Source organism: Temnothorax americanus, unplaced genomic scaffold (assembly GCF_048541705.1).
Source record: "Temnothorax americanus isolate GAGA-0224 unplaced genomic scaffold, ASM4854170v1 Scaffold63, whole genome shotgun sequence".
In the NCBI taxonomy this organism is placed as follows: Eukaryota; Metazoa; Arthropoda; class Insecta; order Hymenoptera; family Formicidae; genus Temnothorax; species Temnothorax americanus.
The window spans coordinates 401846-424226 of NW_027509778.1; the positions used below are offsets into that span (position 1 = coordinate 401846).

Below are 22381 nucleotides of genomic sequence, written 5' to 3' on the forward strand. Positions count from 1 at the left end.
TGAATGCGATGTCTAAGTGTTCCAGGTTGCCGATGACGATGTCTAGATAGTGAGCTCCGTAGTTTTCGGTGTCTACGTGTATTAATACCTTGAATTCGATGTTTAGGTGTCCCAGGTTGCTGATGACGAGGTCCAGATAGCGCGCTCGGTAGTTTTTGGTGTCTAGGTGTAATAATACCTCAAATTCGATGTCTACGTGTTCCAGGTTGCCGATGACGAGGTCCACATAATGCGCTTCATAGTTTTTGGTGTCTAGGTGTATTAATAACTTTAAATCTGAATGGGTGCGTTCAGCCGATATTCCGCTAGCCTAGCAATTGTGAGCAGTCGCTCGTTTTCGCTCGTTTCCTCTCCTTTTAATCCATTAGGTCAAAAGAGAGGAAACGAGCGAAAACGAGCGTCTGCTCACGATTGCTAGGCTAGAGGAGTATCGGCTGAACGCACCCAATGTAGGACACGTAGATATCGAATTTGAGGTATTAATACATGTAGACACTAAAAACTACAAAGCGCACTATGTGGACCTCGTCATCGGCAACTTGGAACACGTGGCCATCGAATTCAAGGTATTAATACACCTGTACACCGAAAACTATAGAGCGCACTATGTGGACCTCGTCATTAGCAACCTGGGACACCTAGACATTGAATTCAAGCTTGATTCATAAGAATCGACTTAAAATTTCCCTAGCGGCAGAATTAGAATTGTCATGACATAATAAAAATTGCTAAATTAAAATTATGTCTAGACATAATAAAAATTGGACAAAAATTATGTCTAGACATAATAAAAATTGGATGAATTAAAATTATGTCTGACGTAAAAATAATTATCAAAAATATCGATACCTGAAGATATCGGTACATACATATACAGTTGCGAACAACATTCAGTAAGACACGCAAATAAAAATAAATAAAGAATTTTACAGTTAACGACTTATTAACATTAATCATGCTTTATTGCGATTATGTTTTATGTTGAAATTGAAAAATATATACAAGGTGTACAACTAAAAGGGTTACAGATTATTATTTTAAAAAAACTAAGCAAAATATTAAATTGTTGTTTTCTTTAGAAATAATAGTCCGTAACAATTTTAGCTTCATACCTTGTATTATATACTGTTTATAAGATTATAAGATATATTGTTTATAAGATTAAAATGCGTAACACTACAAAATGGCGTGATATCCGTACAAAATTACCTTTTAAAAAAAAAGGTAAAAAAGAGCGCCAAGTACACGCATAGTAGTGTATATGTATTATGTTGTTACCCTGTTATGTTGTTACCTCGAAAAAAACAAAGTGGTAGTATTATACCTCCAAATAGCTTTATCCTGTACATACTGTTGAAAAATGCGTAATATACTACAAAAAGGCGTGATATCCGCACAAAATTACCTTTTTTAAAAAAAGTAAAAAAAGGCGCCAAGTACACGTATAGTAGTGTATATGTTGTTACCTAAAAAAAAATGAAAGTGGTAGTATTATACCTCGAAAAAACTTAAGTAACAAGTGGTAGACTTTTATATCTCGAAAAATCTCGAAAAAATCTAAGCAGTAGTATCTTTATTTCCGAAAAATTATAACTCAAGTGATACACGTCACAAAATTATGTTTCCTTATCAAAAAGAAAAGTCGCGCTTCAAGTGATCTATTACAATTACAAAAAAGAAATGATATCTCTTTAAATTAGAGCGCCAATTACAGAGAGAACATGTATATTGCCTCAAAAAATAATTGTTGCACTACTTTGAAAAATCTTTACATTGTGTCAATTAGAAAAGAATGTATGATAACAATTTTATAAGATTAAAAAATTTTATTTAAATTTAACAAGGGAATACAAGATATTTAAATACAAAGTTTACATGTGTATTTTTTAATGGTCACAAAGAATTACAGAGGTAACAGTACAAAATACAAATATTTTATTAAAATATTTAATCCAACGAGGGAATACAATTTGTATTTAAATATAAATTTTATATATGTATTTTTCAATAGAATAAAATATTTAATCACAAAGAATTACAAAGGTAACAGTACAAAATAAAAATATTTTATTAAAATACATAAATTTTTCTTGTAAAAAAACTTGGCGCTGTTAGACCTCGAAATTTTAAATAAATAAATAAATTTATTCTATACTTAATTATAAGCCGCATTATCCGCCGTCCGCGTCGTCACGCACACCCATATCATTCACTCCCACATCCACGCTGATAATCATTTAATATTACTCCCATCGCATTTTTCTCTGAATTATTTTTATTTACTGTTGTCCTTATTTATTTAAAATTTCGAGGTCTAACAGCGCCAAGTTTTTTTACAAGAAAAATTTATGTATTTTAATAAAATATTTTTATTTTGTACTGTTACCTTTGTAATTCTTTGTGATTAAATATTTTATTCTATTGAAAAATACATATATAAAATTTATATTTAAATACAAATTGTATTCCCTCGTTGGATTAAATATTTTAATAAAATATTTGTATTTTGTACTGTTACCTCTGTAATTCTTTGTGACCATTAAAAAATACACATGTAAACTTTGTATTTAAATATCTTGTATTCCCTTGTTAAATTTAAATAAAATTTTTTAATCTTATAAAATTGTTATCATACATTCTTTTCTAATTGACACAATGTAAAGATTTTTCAAAGTAGTGCAACAATTATTTTTTGAGGTCAATATTACATGGGTGCGTTCGGTTTGGACGCTCACGCGCTGTAAGCGCTCACGCTTATAAGCGCTGTTTTCGATCGTTCGATTTGGTATCTGAGCGCTTACACAATAGTAAGAAATGTCGTTGGTTTTGGCAATGTAAGCGACTATGAGCACGTCAAAATGGCAGACGATAGGTTATTGTGTGTTATATTTGCGCAAATAATAACATTATTAGAATTATTATTCTCTCGATGAGGAAGAATATTTAATTTTTAAAATAAACCTTTTTTTAGAATAAAGCGAACAACATTTAATTTTATTCTACAAATTTTAAAACCTAAATTACTAAGATCAAAATCAGGACGTAAAACAATATTTCAAAAAAGGTAAAAAAAGGGCGCCAAGTACACGCGTGGTTGTTACCTCGAAAAAAAAACCCAAGTGGTAGTATTATTAATTTTATTCAAAAATAAATAAAATCTATTCTAACCTAGGTGGTAGTAGCTTTAATTTTTTTAAACAAAATTATTAAATTACAAAATTGTTACTTTATTTAATCCAAGTGATATCTACTTCAAAAAAGCCTAAATAACAAGTAGTATCTATTAAAAAAAAAAAAAAAAAAAAAAAAAAATGTGAAATCTTTTAATACTGCGCCAATTACAATTACAAAGAGAATATATACCTAAAATAAAAACCAAGTGGTATGTATCTTTGTATTCCTGAGAGTCTTTCTATCAACCCAAGTGGTAATATAATAGTTTTAATTCTCCTTGATAAAATTATAATATTACAAAGAATTATTTTAATCACAAAAAATTAAAGAGGTAACATTATAAAATAAAAATATTTAATTAAAATAAAATAAATAAATTTTTTTTGTAAAAAACTTGGCGCTGCTTTTTTAAGGTTTAGAACCTTTGCACAAGACTTTCGTATGGCAACGTAGTGTAACTAAACGTGGGTCAACGCACAAGAAACGCACATGACGCTTTATACGTCAATACGTTTCTTGTGCGTTGATCTACGTTACGTTACCATACAAAAATTTTGTGCGGAGGCTCTAACTGATACGTTTCTTGTGCGTTAATCCACGTTACGTTACGCTACGATATCATACGAGAGTCTTGTGCGGAGGCTCTTATCCAGACAAATTTGCATAGCGCATAAACATAAGAAATTAATTGGTTTATATGTATATGTGCAAAAGGAAATAGACCAATCCATCTCTTTATGCATATGCTTATATGCACCTATGCAAGTTTGTCTAGGTTGACCTTGGACAAAGCAGCGCCAAGTTTTTTACAAGAAAAATTTATTTATTTTATTTTAATTAAATATTTTTATTTTATAATGTTACCTCTTTAATTTTTTGTGATTAAAATAATTCTTTGTAATATTATAATTTTATCAAGGAGAATTAAAACTATTATATTACCACTTGGGTTGATAGAAAAACTCTCAGGAATACAAAGATACATACCACTTGGTTTTTATTTTAGGTATATATTCTCTTTGTAATTGTAATTGGCGCAGTATTAAAAGATTTCACATTTTTTTTTTTTTTTTTTTTTTTTTTTTAATAGATACTACTTGTTATTTAGGCTTTTTTGAAGTAGATATCACTTGGATTAAATAAAGTAACAATTTTGTAATTTAATAATTTTGTTTAAAAAAATTAAAGCTACTACCACCTAGGTTAGAATAGATTTTATTTATTTTTGAATAAAATTAATAATACTACCACTTGGGTTTTTTTTTCGAGGTAACAACCACGCGTGTACTTGGCGCCCTTTTTTTACCTTTTTTGAAAAAGGTAATTTTGTACTGATATCATGCGTTTTGTAGTGTTACGCATTAGGCCAGTCATATTAGACTAATTTAGAGGGGTAACCTTCCAATCACTCTTTTCAGGTTGCAACCACCATGAATCGCTTTGATTTAAGGTGTTGTAAGTGTTGTAAGTAAATTTTGCTTCGCATAATTAATGCGCATTAAAAAGTTATTAACAATATTATCAACAAAAAACGCGATTTTTTTTATTTTTTTTATTTTTTATTTTTTTATTCAAATATCTCGAAAACTAAGCAAGATAGGGTAACTAACTATACGTACCTTTTTGTAGAGCGTAAAATTATCTACAATAATGATCTGAACAACATTTATTGTCAAGTCAGTCGTATAGCTTGCACGCGCCGTCAAAGTCCGAGACTCGGATCTCGAAAACCCTCGATTTCATCAGTTTTTGATGTTGCGTCGGTGATTTTTTTCAGTCATTTAAAATAAAATTAAAAATTCCCCAAAAAACACACATCATCTGAGAACTACAAAGAATACTTTTCAGGGTGTAACCGATTTTTTAGACTTTTTTTCTTTAGTTTGTAGCTATGTAAGCAAAAAATTTTGATTTTTTGTACTACTCTTAGTTTTTCGCTGTTTTCAGGCCTTAAAATTTATTTGAGACGAATTTTATCGTATGCATCTTGTTGTGGACGAAATTTGCAACAAAAAAGGACCCTTGTATTTTCTTCGTACGACGAACGCTGATTTTTTTATTTACGCGCAAAGTTATCTAATATTGCGCATAGGTCGGATAACGCTTGTTTTACACTAAAATAATTATTTTTTATTAAAATTTACGTAATTTTTTGCATTATTATTGAACCATCGTGCAAAGCCGTTTTTAACACCGTCTCTCATGTTTACTTAATTATTAACAAATTGTTTATTTAAAAATTATTATAAACAATTAGAAAAACATGTTATATTTGTTGTACTTGTCGTCTTATTTTAACTCAAAAAATGTTTTTAAAAAATTTATTCATGTTATTTATAACATTTATTCAAACATGCAGTGCATCTTTTGATTATTTTTCGCACCATCTCTGAGCCAATGCAATGGTGCGTTTTTTGTGGTTTTCCCTGTAGGCCTAATCCACAAGCATTGAATATATGTCCTTTCTATTTGATAATTATTTTGACATTTCTTGGATACTAAATTTATCCAACACGCAGATGTTGATGAATATTAACATTTGCCTCAAGATCGTCAAAAAGTCGTACGTTTTTCAGTAAATTCGGGGGGTTTTTTTTAAGGAAAAAAACGCACCATTGACTTTACCTCAGAGGTGGTGTGGAAAATAGTCAAAGGTGCACTGCCTGTATGTTTGAATAAAAATGTTATAAATAATATGAATAAATTTTTCAAAAACATTTTTCGAGTTGATATGAGACGACGAGTACAACGATTATAACATGTTTTTCTAATTGTTTATAATAATTTTTAAATAAACAATTTGTTAATAAATAAGTAAACATGAGAAAATGTGTTGAAAACGGCTTTGCAATATGGTTCAATAATAATGCAAAAAATTACGTAAATTTTAATAAAAAATAATTATTTTAGTGTAAAAAAAGCGTTATCCGACCTATGCGCAATATTAGATAACTTTGCGCGTGAATAAAAAAATCAGCGTTCGTCGTACGAAGAAAATACAAGGGTCCTTTTTTCTTGCAAATTTCGTCCACAACAAGATGCATACGATAAAATTTGTCTCAAATAAATTCTAAGGTCTGAAAACAGCAAAAAATTAAGAGTAATCCAAAAAATCAAAATTTTTTGCTTACATAGAACAAACTAAAGAAAAAGGGTCTAAAAAATCGGTTACATCCTGAAAAGTATTCTTTGTAGTTCTCAGATGATGTGTGATTTTTCGGAAATTTTTAATTCCATTTTAAATGACTGAAAAAAATCACCGACGCAACATCAAAAAAACGATGAAATCGAGGGTTTTCGAGATCCGAGTCTCGGACTTTGACGGCGCGTGCAAGCTAAACGACTGACTTGACGATAAATGTTGTTCAGATCATTATTGTAGATAATTTTACGCTCTACAAAAAGGTACGTATAATTAATTACCCTATCTTGCTTAGTTTTCGAGATATTTGAGAAAAAATAAAAAAAATTGCGTTTTTTGTTGATAATATTGTTAATAACATTTTAATGCGCATTAATTATGCGAAGCAAAATTAATCCCACTTACAGCACCTTAAATTAAAGCGATTCATGGTAGTTGGAACCTGAAAAGAGTAATTGGAAGGTTCGATGTCTAATATGACTGGCCTACATCCTCTTCTAAAAAGGGCATGTCATCCATACGATCTATCGAATCTATCGAAATATTGTTGTCGCTTTTCCGCTTTTCTCGTCCTGCTGCCGAGAGATCATCCTATAAATACTAAATAAATTATATACATATGTATAATATAAATATAAATAATTTTAATTACACACACACACACACACACACACACTACGTTTACGCGAACGTTACTTCTGTAGTAACTTACGATAATTCCTTCGCGTAAACGGGATTTTGTAGTAACTTACGATAATTTACTCCGCGTAAACGAGTAAATTATCGTAAGTTACTACAGAAGTAACACTCGCGTAAACGTAGTACACACACACACACACACACACACACACACACACACACACACACACACACACACACACACACACACACACACACACACACACACACACACACACACACACACACACTATCTGTCACGTATACTATGTTTACGCGAGCGTTTTACTTCCGTAGTAACTTATACGATAATTCCTCCACGTAAATGGAGATTATGTAGCAACTTATGATAATTCATCCCGCGTAAACGAGTAATGCCGGGATTACGATGAATTTAACGTAACGGGACGCGACGGACGCGAAGTAACGTAACGTGAACTTAAAAAATTACGATCGCCGTAACGTGAAGCAGCGTGCATTTCAGAAATGATTTGACAGCTTGGTATGAATAGAAGGTTAAGATTAAGGTTATCTTTAAATTACGGCGATCGTAATTTCTTAAGTTCACGTTACGTTACTTCGCGTCCGTCGCGTCCCGTTACGTTAAATTCATCGTAATCCCGGCATAAATTATCGTAAGTTACTACAGAAGTAACGCTCGCGTAAACATACAGTTTGACAACTTTTACAAGGCAGCATATACGTACGTGTTTGTACGATTTTGTAGATACACCTTCCTTCTTAAAGATCTCTCGGCATCAGCTCTTTACGGTCAATACTTATATATATTTCACTATCTGTCACGACGGGGCAACGGTCACGACTATCACACACTTACACTTATCCTTTTCTAGGTTGTAAAAAACTGTCACGCACTGCGACAGTGCACGAGTGCACTCTTGTGTCAAAAATGGGAAAGTGACACACCAGCCGCCATTTTTGTCCGACGTGGACGTTTCTTAAAAAAAAATTTTCCACATTTGGTTTTTGCATTGCAATATCTTCGCTCGTAGGGCACGTAACAAAAAAAAAAAGACTCTTATTTATAAATCAAACCCCAAGCTATCGATCGAACCTACTTAGAAGTTGATCCGTTCACTCGTTATTGAGATCTCAAAATCTCGGATACTCGCAACTCATGCGTTCGCGTAAAAGAGTCACGGTGCGTCTCGCTTCGCGCGTACTTGGCGCGAGACACTACCGTGTCTCTTGATCACCTAAAAAACAATTATTTATCGCTATATGGAAAATGGCCACCCCAGATTCATATCGGTATGTTATTAATATTATTATTACAAATTGTTGTTTCAATTTTTAAATCAAATAAAAAGAAGAGAGGCAATTAGAGCCACGCGCGGTAATTAATGCGCAATCAAAATAAGTCAATAATAAAATATATTAGTTAATACAAATTCGAACGTTTCGATACTTTTTTTGTGTCATCTTCAGCGTAAAAATGAAAATAATACATAAAAATTTTAGACGATAAATTACAGTCAATCGCGATAAAATGAGTCAATCAGTAGAAAAGCGCAGTCAATTCAATAAAATAAAATTTATACGAATGTTCGATAGTCTGTCAGGATATGCAAATGCTCCGAATCGATCGCATCTTCGACGTTTACTCCTAGTTTGGAAGACTAGGTAGAAAGGAGAGATTCGATTATTGTCCTTTCTAAACCGTGAATCGGAGTCGCAATATGTTAAAAAACGCAGTAAAGTTGCAGTGTTAAAAATGTACCTGTCGCTCTGACATGTCGTGAGTGAAGCGTTGGTAGAAATTGGAAGATTAACGAAATAAAAGCGGTATGTATGTGTATTTGATTTATATTTACAATATATTTTTAAAAATTTGAGTTACACCACTGATGTGGTTTTTACCCCTCAATAAGCAACTCCAGAACCAATCTATCAGCTGTTTCATTTAATCAATAAAATTAATAATTGGCTCGTTACTAAGAACAGGCTATACATTCGACTTTATGGAGGGTTAAAAACTACAGTGGTGTAACTCAAATTTTTAAAAATATATTGTAAATCAATAAAAATATATTTATAATATATTTGTAAATTATATATATATGTACATTTAAATTATTTACAAAATATTTTTATCGCATTTTTTGCATACAAAAATAATTTCGTGCAGACCAAGATAAACCGACCGTTTTATTTTTAGGCTCTTAAAGCCTTTTTTGGACTTCGGTACAATGCACGGTTTTGTCATCACGCGTCAAATTATATATATTATATATATATATATATATATATAATATATTGTAGAAATATATATATATTGTATAAAAAGTGTGTGTATATATATATATATATATAGGCAGATCCATTACTTTTCGACCAAAGGTTGCGGGGGTGGGTCACCGATTTTGATGTCGATTTTTTCCTCGAAAGGAAAAGAAAACACTAGAAAAGGAAATGATTATGAAAATTTGAGCCCGATTTGATCAAATCCGGCCGCTAGAGAATTTTTTGAATTTTGAAAAAAATCGATTTTTTAGTCATTTTCAAAAATTTATATCTCAGCTTCTATATAACTTAGAGACTCATTTGAGGCCGCATTCTTTTCTGTAAACTCTCTACTTTTAAGGAAAAAATTGGTCATTGGTTTACACTCAAGTCCGGCTTCACGGCGAGCTGCTAACTAAACCACTGTTTTAGAGAAATTTTGCCTATTTTTGAAAAGCTGTCATATCTACAGTTTTCGAAGTAGAGGGTTGATCAGCAGCTGATATTTTTTGTTCAGGTATACTCTGAAGAAATCTACCCACTTTTTGCTTGATTGCTTTTATTTCGTTAAGTTATGGCCATCTAAAGCCGATCGATTTTCGAAAAATCGCCGTTTTCAGATAGCCAGAACTTTTTTCTTTCAACTCGAAATCCTTTAAAATTTTCAGGGAATATACTTTATTATATCCTTAAACAACCCTGAAAATTTCAATTTTGGAATAGAAGTGGTTTCCATTGCAAGTTATGAAGTTTTTAAAATGTTAACTTTTCGATTTAATATGACATTTTTTGTGGTTTTATCATCAATTTTGTAAATTTAATGTAAATAATTGATATTTTTCGGAAAATATATTCGAAAATAAAAAGCAAAACGGATTGTTTGAAAAAATTGAGGGAAAAAATTATTTTTTATTTTGATTTATTTGTTTAAAATTGTTCAAAGTTTATATAGTACTAACGTTAATACTGTTATTTTTAATGTTATTTTGTTGTTATTTAGAAATTTGTATTCAACATATTATTAAAAAAATAAACAAATATTTACTTTTAAAAAATTTTAAAGTAATTTTAAGGAAGACGATACAGAGCGGTACGGCGGGTTGCCCATTCGAGCAGGCGCGCATGGTCGTTCACAATTGCGTTGACTTCGGTGCATCACCTATAATCACTCGCATATCTTTTTTACAATAAAATGGACTTTGTAGCGCCCGAAGTTGCAATACAATTGTGACGGATTTGCGTAGCAGTAACGTTAAAACAGAAGTCGAGATGACAATACAGGTTATGAAATAAATTTTATTAAGAAAACGAAAGACATTTTCTCTCTTACGAAAAAAGCTCGTACCATAGTCCATCATAATCATTATATATTATAATTTTATTACTTAAATTATTTTTTGCACACAATGTTTATGCACAGGACAAAAGTCAAATTACAAAAAATTTCAAAATTTTTTATTATGTGTGCAAATTTAAATTATAAGTCGGCAAATAAATTTCATTCAATGTAAGTTTAAATAATGGCAAAAATCACCATTAACAAATCTTACAATATTCATTTTGTTTAATTAATAAATAATTTATCATCAAATTGATAATCAATTTAATATATCAATAATAATGAGCATTATATAATTTTTTATATATAAATGATGCTGCTGCATCTTAAAAATCTTAATCTTAAACTCATAAACAAGAGGTTTATTAGTATAAAATATGATACATTTTAAATATGATGCTAATAAATAGTTTATATAAAAAAATTATTATAATATTTAATGAATACTTTTTAGTAATAAATTTCTTGTAGATTTAAATGAGATTCAGTAGCATTATTTACATAAAGATGCTTATTAGCATCAGTATATTGAATTAATTATTAATGTTAATGATGAAATATTAATAATCTGACATAAATGTTGTTAGACATAAGATCCGCTGATAATCGTTTTTATCGTTATAAATAACGATGGAAACTGTTATCAACGGATTTCGTACCTAATAACACTTATTTCGGATTATTAATATATAGATATATTAGGGAGAAGGAGAGAAGGATGATAGGCCTCTCCGGCAGTTCTCTCGCACCCCCGACACTCCACTAACCGAATTTTATTGTTGGGCGCCAGACGCGTGAATTCGCGTCCGCGAAATCGCGAGAAACTAAAGAGAGAGACGCAAGGCGAAATAAGTCGGTGTGCGAGGAATCGGCTAGCTCGACCTAATAACAGAACGCGCCCTCAGAAAAGATTTCTAATAACGAGACAAAAAAATATTTTTGACATGTTTAATCTTATCACAACCTGAAGTAGTATAAAAAAAAACAATATTGAGATTAAAAATCAATAATTCCTATTCTCTTCTATTATAAAAAAAAAGATTGTTTTTTGAGTTTCTTTTTTTCAATTTTTTCTACTTCCCCCCCCCTATGCCATATATAATTCTTTAAGATTTGGTTGATTAGTTTTTTAGTTATATAAAAAACACAGTGTATTGTTAAATGTTAATCCCCTTTTAAGAAGGTATGAAATCGATGTTTGAACTTTGCGAAGCTGACCGAGTGTCGAGCGTTTATTTTATAAATAACTGTATAAGTTACTGATTTTATTTAACAGTAGTACTTCATGGATGACGAAGAAATCTATTATGATTTTACAAACGTCGGTTAACTTTAAAAAAAAACCTTAGTTTACTCACTATTCATCTCTTTCTAAGGGGGACAGTTAGAACATCTCAAGTCTCAATAATTGAGACTTCAAAAAATGATGTTTTAAAATAATAAAAAAGTGTGCAAGTAGAAACTTGCACATTGTTTCCTCATACTTTTTAAGTGTGCAAGTAGAAACTTGCAGATTACTTTCTCATAGTTTTTATTCTATATTATTTGTTAGTTTTTAATACTCTACTATTATTATCTGCGTGACTGCTATGATTTCGAAGTATTTGTGCGTTTTATAGCTATATAATAAGATCAATTGATTCTGTTGGCAGACGAATAGGCTATTTGTTTTCCTTCTCTATGTTTAGCTTCCATTCTAATACATGATAATGGCTCAAGAGGACCTATTTCAGGAATAATATCTGGATAATAGATATTTAGATGCATCTCAGGCGTTTCGCGGCGCGCGGTCGTCGCGCGGATCGCGCCTAATATTATGGCTCTAACATCGCGCGTTATGAAACAATATTGAGATTAAAAATCAATAATTCCTATTCTCTTCTCTCAAATCCAATAAGATTGACTTAATATTTTGAGACAAGAATATATAAAAAGCTTATATATTCATGCGTTTAAACTAATCTTCACGCGACGTTATAACTTATAACGTTATAACGTTATAACTTATAACTTATAACGTCGCGTGAAGATTAGTCTAAACGCAAGAATGTATAAGCTTAAATGTATATATTCTTGTCTCAAGATATTAAGTCAATCTTATTTTATTCGAGAGAAGAGAATAGGAATTATTGATTTTTAATCTCAATATTGTTTTATTTTTATACTACTTCAGGTTGTGATAAGATTAAACATGTCAAAAATATTTTTTTGTCTCGTTATTAGAAATCTTTTCTGAGGGCGCGTTCTGTTATTAGGTCGAGCTAGCCGATTCCTCGCACACCGACTTATTTCGCCTTGCGTCTCTCTCTTTAGTTTCTCGCGATTTCGCGGACGCGAATTCACACGTCCCAACAATAAAATTCGGTTATTGGAGTGTCGGGGGTGCGAGAGAACTGCCGGAGAAGCCTATCATCCTTCTCTCCTTCTCCCTAATATATCTATATATTAATAATCCGAAATAAGTGTTATTAGGTACGAGATCCGTTGATAACAGTTTCCATCGTTATTTATAACGATAAAAACGATTATCAGCGGATCTTATGTCTAACAACATTTATGTCAGATTATTAATATTTCATCATTAACATTAATAATTAATTCAATATACTGATGCTAATAAACATCTTTATGTAAATAATGCTACTGAATCTCATTTAAATCTACAAGGAATTTATTACTAAAAAGTATTCATTAAATATTATAATAATTTTCTTATATAAACTATTTATTAGCATCATATTTAAAATGTATCATATTTTATACTAATAAACCTCTTGTTTATGAGTTTAAGATTAAGATTTTTAAGATGCAGCAGCATCATTTATATATAAAAAATTATATAATGCTCATTATTATTGATATATTAAATTGATTATCAATTTGATGATAAATTATTTATTAATTAAACAAAATGAATATTGTAAGATTTGTTAATGGTGATTTCTGCCATTATTTAAACTTACATTGAATGAAATTTATTCGCCGACTTATAATTTAAATTTGCACACATAATAAAAATTTTTGAAATTTTTTGTAATTTGACTTTTGTCCTGTGCATAAACATTGTGTGCAAAAAATAATTTAAGTAATAAAATTATAATATATAATGATTATGATGGACTATGGTACGAGCTTTTTTCGTAAGAGAGAAAATGTCTTTCGTTTTCTTAATAAAATTTATTTCATAACCTGTATTGTCATCTCGACTTCTGTTTTAACGTTACTGCTACGCAAATCCGTCACAATTGTATTGCAACTTCGGGCGCTACAAAGTCCATTTTATTGTAAAAAAGATAGCGAGTGATTATAGGTGATGCACCGAAGTCAACGCAATTGTGAACGACCATGCGCGCCTGCTCAAATGGGCAACCCGCCGTACCGCTCTGTATCGTCTTGATACACCCTGTACGATCCGAGCTTGGATCTTAATAACCTAATAATATTTTTTGTGTATTACACGTATATTTTTTCCAATCTTTAATAAATTGCGCGCCGACTAACTTGTCAGACTTACAACACAGCTCCTGTTGGAGTAGTAAATTCTTTACTATTATTTAAATCGATTTAATTAGAGGGGTGTGAGGGGATTTTATTAATCCAGGAGCTGTGTTTAAGTCTGACAAATTAGTCGGCACGTAGTTGATTAAAGTTGGAAAAATATGGAAATATAGTATATAAATGTGGCGGTCTTCCGACCGCACAATCAAGACGGTACGCGCGCCGCGCGCGCGCCCACCGATCACGCGCCGAGCGCGTGGGCCAGACTACGGCCCGCGAAGCTATACGAAAGCGCCGCTGACAGGTGGCAGACTTTCTCGCGTTTCAGTTCCCGACAGGGAAGAATAAAAGGCCACACGGCGACGGCCTAGACAGCTTTCGACTGCTCTTCGGCTCATAGCCAAGAACAGGAGAAGCCTTTTTGGTAACCAATCTCGCCGTCACCTTGCCGCCGCCGAAGCTACGGCCACCACCGAGACGAGCTGCGCCACTTCGCCTGCCGCTACCGCCACAACCTCAGCGGCCCCTGGACTACCGCCCAGGCCAACCGTGGAAGCTCGTCCAGCTCCAGCTCTCGCCGGTGCGACTGACTCGTCCTCCACGTGCGCTCATCACGACGTGGGACGTAAGAGTTCGGCGCTACACGTCTCCTCGGCTAACGTGGACGGTGCCTCCACTCCTGTCGCCGCTGCCACCGTCACCCTCCGAGCGGGTACACCAGGGGACGCAGACCATCCCGCCTGCGCGAGTACACCGAGGCGTGCAGCACCAGCCATCACGCGGCACACAAGAAGTGCAGACGGACACGGAGTGGGAGATCACCTCCTCACAAAGAACGCAGACCGAGGAGCCATCGGCACTCTTACCGGAGTCGACACCGACTGCGGAACCGGAGCAGTCCCTCACACCACGGGGACACCGCCGGCGTGGCGGAAGTTCAGCTCCTTCCGGAGGACCGACGCAGCCGAGCATCATCTGGCGTGAGCGACTCCGCGACTAGGAGGAGAAGAAACCAATCGGCCCTTTTCAGGGCCACACAACAAGAAGAACCCAAACGGCCTTTTTCAGGGCCGCCTCCACGGCCCTTCTCAGGGCCTTCTTCAGCACACTGACACACCTACATCTGTACCATAGGACATAGAATAAACGACCTATTTATTGCACACCTCTGTCTCTCAGCTCACTCGGCGATCCCTCTCTCGCTACGACATATCCTCTGCGAAGGGCACGCGACGCCCCAGCGTAAGTGGCAAGCGCCCACATAAAATATATTATTAGGCTACAATAAAATCTAAGCTCAGATCGTAAATGGTTTATTTAATATTGATTAATAATATTTTTGATAAAAAGGCCGCCTAGAACCTAGAATGGAAATATTGGTTTAGTTCTAGTTCAGACGGTAGCTACATATACTTCTTCTGAATAAGAAAATTTTAGCTTTTTGCGTTTCAGATACCTATAGAACAGCTATATAGAATTATTTACACCGTCTGTCATTTATGGTGATCAGGATATAACAGAAAAGAAGAGCATTTTTGTTACTTAAAAAATAAAAATAAATTTTTAAAATAAGGTGAAGAGAACATGCAAAGTTTAACGTTATTCACTTTCTTCGTTTTTCTATAAAAAGTTCCTGAAAAATATATATTTTAAAGATCTTTTAAATCAGAATACCTCCCGTTAATAATTCTTTACATTCTCTTCCTGAGGTGTGTGTGAAGCTATCATCTCATTTTGCAGAAACTCACAAATTATTGAAAGTTCTGGCTTCCTTTTCAATAGTTCTAGAGTTCCTGATAGTTTAAACAAATTGTTCTGGCCATTAAAGCCAAAAAACGCGTCAATTCAAACTGAGACGCTAGGTTCACGCAGCGTCTCACTTTGTCCTACACAAGTTCCACCACTGTATCTCATCAGATTTTGCAAGATCTATAGTTCTATAACAGTTCTGTAAAGAGTTCTGCCATATAAAAGCAAAAAAATTAATTATAAGGTACTAAAAAAAAATTGCAATGCAACGAGTATACCGAGTTAAGACGCCAGTTGAAATCTCGGAGTTCCGGTTTATGTAAAATATTTTTCGAGTAGTTTTGAGCATATTGAAACATTTTCTAAAGAGTTGCGAGCGTTAGAATTTTTGTGTTATATTTAAGAAAATTAATATCAACCGAAAAGTAATCATGACAGAAGAAGATGAGACGCTGTGCGAAATCTCGGAGTTTTGGCTTATATAAAATTTTTTTCGTATAATAGTTCTGAGCATACTAAAGCATTTTCTAAAGAGTTCCCGCCACTAGCTACGTTGTATATATATATGTTTATTAACTTTAGCAAACATTAGCTACGTTGTATAATTTTTAAATAAATTAACTCTCAGTTACCTCACCTGGATCTGAGAGACCCTGCACATTGTTAAAACGTGCAGGGTTTTTAAGACATTCATAAAACCCTTGTATCTTTTTTTAGTCAGTACTATATCAATTTGAAAAAAAGCAAAATTTTTCGCTTTTTTAGAAAAACACGTCTTCTTTTTTTTAAATAACATTTACATTTTTTAACTTAAAATAATCTAACTTGCACAGTCTTGTAGATCTTTAAAAGACGCATCGATTAAAAAAAAGACACTTCAAATTGATGCATTTCTCTTGAAAATACAAGCTGGAGAAAATGGCAGGAGTCTCTCAGACCTTGATGAGGTAATATCGGGGTGTAAAAACGTAAGGTAACTGAGGGTTAATACCGCTCGAAAATCAGGAATTTATCGAAAATAAGGTGAGACGCTGGCCGTATTTCGACAGTTCTGTGAGTTCTGTAATAATTATCGTGTAGTTCTGAACGTGTTCTAACGTTGTCCCATTTTATTCTGGCAATAATAATTATTTATTCATTTTTTAAATAATTCTTATCGCTCGAGAAAGACCCTATTCTCGATAAATTCCCAACTTTCGTGCGTTATTAATTTATTTAAAAATTATACAACATTGCCAATGCCCGGAACTCTTTAGAAATTGTTATAGTATGCTTAGAACTGTACGAAAAATATTTTATATAAGCCAGAACTCCGAGATTTTCTACAGCGTCTCACCCATATACCCGTAAATGCGTCTTTCTTGGGCGATAAAAATTATTTAAAATATGAATAAATAATGCTTATCGTCAGAACTCTTTAGAAAACGTTAGAACACGTTCAGAACTATACGAGAATTATAATAGAACTCACTGTTATATATATATATATATATATATATATATATGTATATATATATATATATATATACCTATGTGTATTGTTTATTTAAGAAAGTGTTTTTATTTTTATCCAATTATCTTTCTGTTGTTGCTCGTAATTTGGCCGCTTGAACATGCATAGGTAAAATAAATTTAATAAGAGTGCAAGAAACATTATAAACTACCATTTTTTTCTCAATATAGTTAATAATATAATTATTGGTTTGCATTTAAATATTAAATTTAAAATTTATTATGCTAAAGTAAAAGTTTTTAATGTAATGTATTTTTTTAGATAGAAAAGCATAGAGAACTGTGATTTCTATACATTACATTTACGAATTTTAGTTTTTATGTTTATAAATATTTATTTAATTAATTATATTTTTGCAATCTTTATAAATTTATACATTTCAAATATACATATATATATATATATATATATATATTTATTTATTTATTTATTTACTTATTTAGCTCTAAATATAAAAGTTAAAATTTGTAAATATACAAGCAAATGTAACGTATAGCGGGTATAGCGTATCGTCGATTTGTCAACTCGAGACTCGGCACTCGGCGAGACACGAGACGCGATACTCGAAATGCGTGGCATCGTGGTATAGCCGGCCCGTGCAAAGCGGCAATGTCACAGCTCAAGAGAGACAGCAGATCGTATGTCTGCCCTTCTCTCCCCGCTCGAAGCTTGCGAGTGCCTATAGCGTACACGGACAGAAAAGGGGCTTGCGCGACCAGCATATCCCCTCCATCTGAGTAGTTCGGACACGAACCATAGCATGGATACGAACCCATGTATCGTTACCCGAGTCCTCTTCGTTACCGAGCGTAACGCCGTAGTTGACGTCCACTTTCTCAGAGGGCAGATTAGGACAGACGTCCCCCGAAGCCGGATGGCCGCTCTCAGGTTTCTCTCTGCCTGTATGTAAGACCGTGGTTCTACAGCATCGATATTTGCCCCAACTCTCGGCGCCGGCGAGGTATAAGTCGGGCTGTGAGTCCTCATCAATTGACCATAAATGCTTAAGTGTATCATTTCTCATGCTTTCCACACTGTTACAATGTTTTTTTAACTTCTACACTGTTCACAATGTTTTCTAACTGCTAGTCCATAATACATGCATAATCTAGTCGAAAGTATGCTCAGATGGTTGGCGGCAGTCATAAGGAGATCAAAGAAGGCCATACTAAATACTATAGAGTTTGGTTTTTTTTAAGTATAGATTAAGATTTATAATGTCACATACATGAAAATACTTGTTTTGTTAAGATAAAGTTATAGGTTCTTGTTATTACAAAAACTTTTTCAATTCTTTTAACAAATTTTTAGTGTAATAATAATCCTTTCAGAAAAGCCCGATAACAGCTTTTCCATTAAAAACATTAGTTTTAAGATATTTCTATGTACGATATGGGGTGGTCACTTTATTATCCCGGTCACTGTAATATCGTTAATCCAGTTTATAAATAGAGAAACCTTAGTATACACTATCGAACGGTAGCTAGGGCAAAACCCATCTCCATAACTCACAATACCAATTTGAATAGGCTCGTGATTATGTACTGCGATGAGAGGGCCACCGCTATAGCCCTAGAAATAAAATATCAAATAATAAATTTACAGAAAGAGGGATATTTTCAAATTATTTTTATTAAAGTTGCCTAAAACGGTTTAAAATAATTTATATTGCGCGTTAAGATACTACTATCCACTTAAACTTGGAATTTATTTTGTAGTGTAATCACTATAAACTATAACTTTATTATTTGTGATTATTTTACCTTACAAGGGTCTCGTCCTGTTCCTGGGGCCGTGCAAATTTGCTTGTCGATGATTTCTGTTACGCCCATCCAGTATCGACTACATTCATTATTTTGTATAACATGTAATATGTTATACCTAAGTCTCATACTTCTAGTACCATTGCGATTTGCTCCCCAACCGGCCACATGAGCATATGGATAACTTTGATAATCGTTAGACAGTTTTATGCTCATAATAGTGTCTAATAGGGAAATATTATATTTAACTAATAATTTATTAAAATCAATATTGAGAGAAATACTATACACTCGTAATATTTTTTTAATTGTTTAATAGTTTATAATATTTTTTCAGTATATATCAAAGATTATATGAAAGGTGCTTTATACACAGATACACAATACAATTTTTGATTAGCAAGTCTTTTTTCCATTTATAAAATTTATCTACATTTATAAGATTTATTATTTGTTATTCAAATCGTTATTAACTTTTTGCGCATTTTCTATGGAATAATTAAATTTTTTTCTTTTTCTGCACCGACATATAAATAAAAAAAAAGAGGAGGAGAAGTATTAATTTAAATGTACTTACTGGAGAAGGGAATATCTTCTGGCATAAGAAGTAAACCAATATCATTATGCTTCTTCATTCTATCGAATTCCCAGTGTACAAACGCTTTAGTCGTAATCATCGACACACCGGGGCTCCCTCGAAGAACATCATAGTCAATGGTAGACTTGTCGACGATACCAAACACTACGAGAAATCTTTGTGGGTATTCTAGTAATTGTAAGCAATGGGCGGCTGTAAGAACCCATCTTGCACTTATGATCGTACCGCCGCATCTCCCTTTGTTTCTTTCATTCTCAGGGGCCGTTTTGCTTACAAGCCGATGTATCACTGCCACGTACGGAAACTGTCCAAGATTCGCATAATTTTCCCCCAAAACTTTAGAGTGTCTATTATTACCTATTGTTTAAGAAAAATGTCAGTGTATAAATTACAAAAATAGCAAGAATTGTTGCTTCGGTAGAAATATTATGAACTATAATGTACACTAGGGTAGATCAAACTTGTATATAAAAAACAAAATTTTTGAATTTTATAACGCCACTAGGCGGAAAAGTTGCGAATATGTCTAAAACTATATGTGCACAATCTCTGTAAATTTCAGCTTTATCCCTTTATTTTGACATAAGCGACATACATCTTTAATTAAGAATATTTCATAATATTTCAAAAATGTTTTTGAAAATATTTAAAAAAAGATTATAAAACCAATAAGAAATAAAAATATTTTTTAAATATTTTGAAACAAGATATTATGATACAATAAATATGTAGATTCGAATTAATATTTCAAAAATACATTTTAAATATTTAAGAAAATTTTGTCTGGGTGATAAAAAAGAACGTTTTTAAAAATATTTTTAAAAGATTCTTAAAATATTCTTTAAAATGTTACCACAAAAGGTTTTTAAACCATTTTAAGCCTGATCTACAATGTGCTCTTTGCTTTCTGTTTTTTTGCTCTTAACCTGTTTGCGACTATCCCGTATTTCGCAATTGCGTCGCGTAACGCGATGTTTTTTGTTCTCTGTCGCCTAAGATAAAAATTGACGAACTTCAAAAGAGACAAGAAACATCACGTTACGCGACGGAATTGCAAAATACGAGATAGTCGCAAAGAAGTTAAGAGCAAAAAACAGAAAACAAAGAGCACATTGTAGATCAACCTTTAAAATATTCCTAAAACCATTTTAAAATGTTTCTCGCAATATTTTTATAGAAGTATTTAGAAATATTTTTTGAAAACATTTTATGCTGTATGGGCGAGTACCGAGCATATCGTTAACGAGAAAATCTGTGTACATAAACGTGAATATTTCGGAATTTTTTAACATGCCGGGAATGTGTGTGGCATATGGATGTAAAAATAAGGAAGCCTAGAGCATTGGTTCCCGAGAGACAAGAATGACGACAAGATGATGAAAAAACGGTGGATCATCACTGCTATAAAACGCGAGGATTTATGTCCGAATACAATTATATGTCTATTAATTTTCGTTTCATTATATGTCTATTAATTTTATTGTAAACTCACTACTTTCAAAGCCGGTGGTAATATAATCTTCAGGTCTAAAGTGGTTTGTGCACAGCGAATTTGTATTCGGACATAAATCCTCGCGTTTTATATGCAGTGATCCACCGTTTTTTTATCATATCTTGTCCCTCGGGAACCAATGCCCTCCCTTATTTTTACATCATTAAACGTAAACATTATGACACGTCTCCATTTTCGGTGCTGCCCTCTGCGCTGAGCTTGTCATCTCGCCGTCCCCATAAATCATCAAATTATAAGTGTTGATAAAATTAACTAAAACCTTTGGAATTTTTTATTTTGCTCACCATGATTAATTGCATTGAAATTATCGCATGTAACGTTTCTGGTTTCGGCATATTCAGAGTACTGACATACTGTTATATTAATTACAATGCACAAGAATATCAATACACATCTTAGACTCATGACTGTGTTCCGCGCGCCGTGCCTGCAAATTTATATTCATAGGATATACAGACAACAATTAACGAAATTATATGAACACTTTGGATAATGCTTTTGTGGGAAAGAGAGAGAGAGAGAGAGAGAGAGAGAGAGAGAGAGAGAGAGAGAGAGATGTATTAGATGTAAAAATTTCAGAAAATACTACTTGTAAATATATAATACATACTCGCGGTAATATTGCATGAAAAACATTAGCATATGTACATTATTTTGGATTATTTATAAGTAAAACGATATTACGTGTCTTTATCAAAGGTATATTTATTTTTTTATTATTTGTTGTATTGTCTATATAATTAATGCGGTAAAAATTGAGACTTTTGATTATTTAAGTATTGAAATTCGAATCACGAAGCACAAAAAGAATTAAAATGTCTTTCCAAGAACTTTAACTGCTTTAACATTATTAATTAATCTTTATTGACTCACAAAATCTCTGAAACACTATTAATATTGCTCACCTTCGGTCGATTATCGGTACTACGTAGATGTTGTATAATTTTAAGAAAATGTTTTTTATTCCAACACAAATTTAATGTGAGACTGTCACTAGCGACGGGACAAGTACTAGTCTCCGTCGTATAATGTAAGATATCAGTGAGGCCCTGGGGCCAAATGCGACAAAATATCCTTGACAACACGCATGTCTCAAATCAGGAGATATGATGTCATTAAGATGTCTTCCAGACGTCTAACAATACGACGTCTTACTAAGGAGCCACCCTA

The 22381-nt window shown here is 32.8% G+C and overlaps 1 protein-coding gene across 1 annotated transcript in view; it reads right to left on the minus strand.

Moving 5' to 3' along the window:
• Positions 1–18530: 18530 nt before the first annotated feature.
• LOC143905539 (chymotrypsin-1-like) overlaps positions 18531–22381 on the minus strand; it is a 29286-nt gene continuing 25435 nt past the window's right edge. Inside the window, exons 2-5 of the mRNA XM_077421000.1 lie at positions 21496–21638; positions 19678–20055; positions 19101–19324; positions 18531–18909 (exon numbers count right to left, since the gene is read on the minus strand). Coding sequence (XP_077277126.1) covers positions 18739–18909; positions 19101–19324; positions 19678–20055; positions 21496–21616 — 894 coding nt within the window. The 5' untranslated portion in view covers positions 21617–21638 and the 3' untranslated portion in view covers positions 18531–18738. The remainder of the gene's footprint in view (positions 18910–19100; positions 19325–19677; positions 20056–21495; positions 21639–22381) is intronic.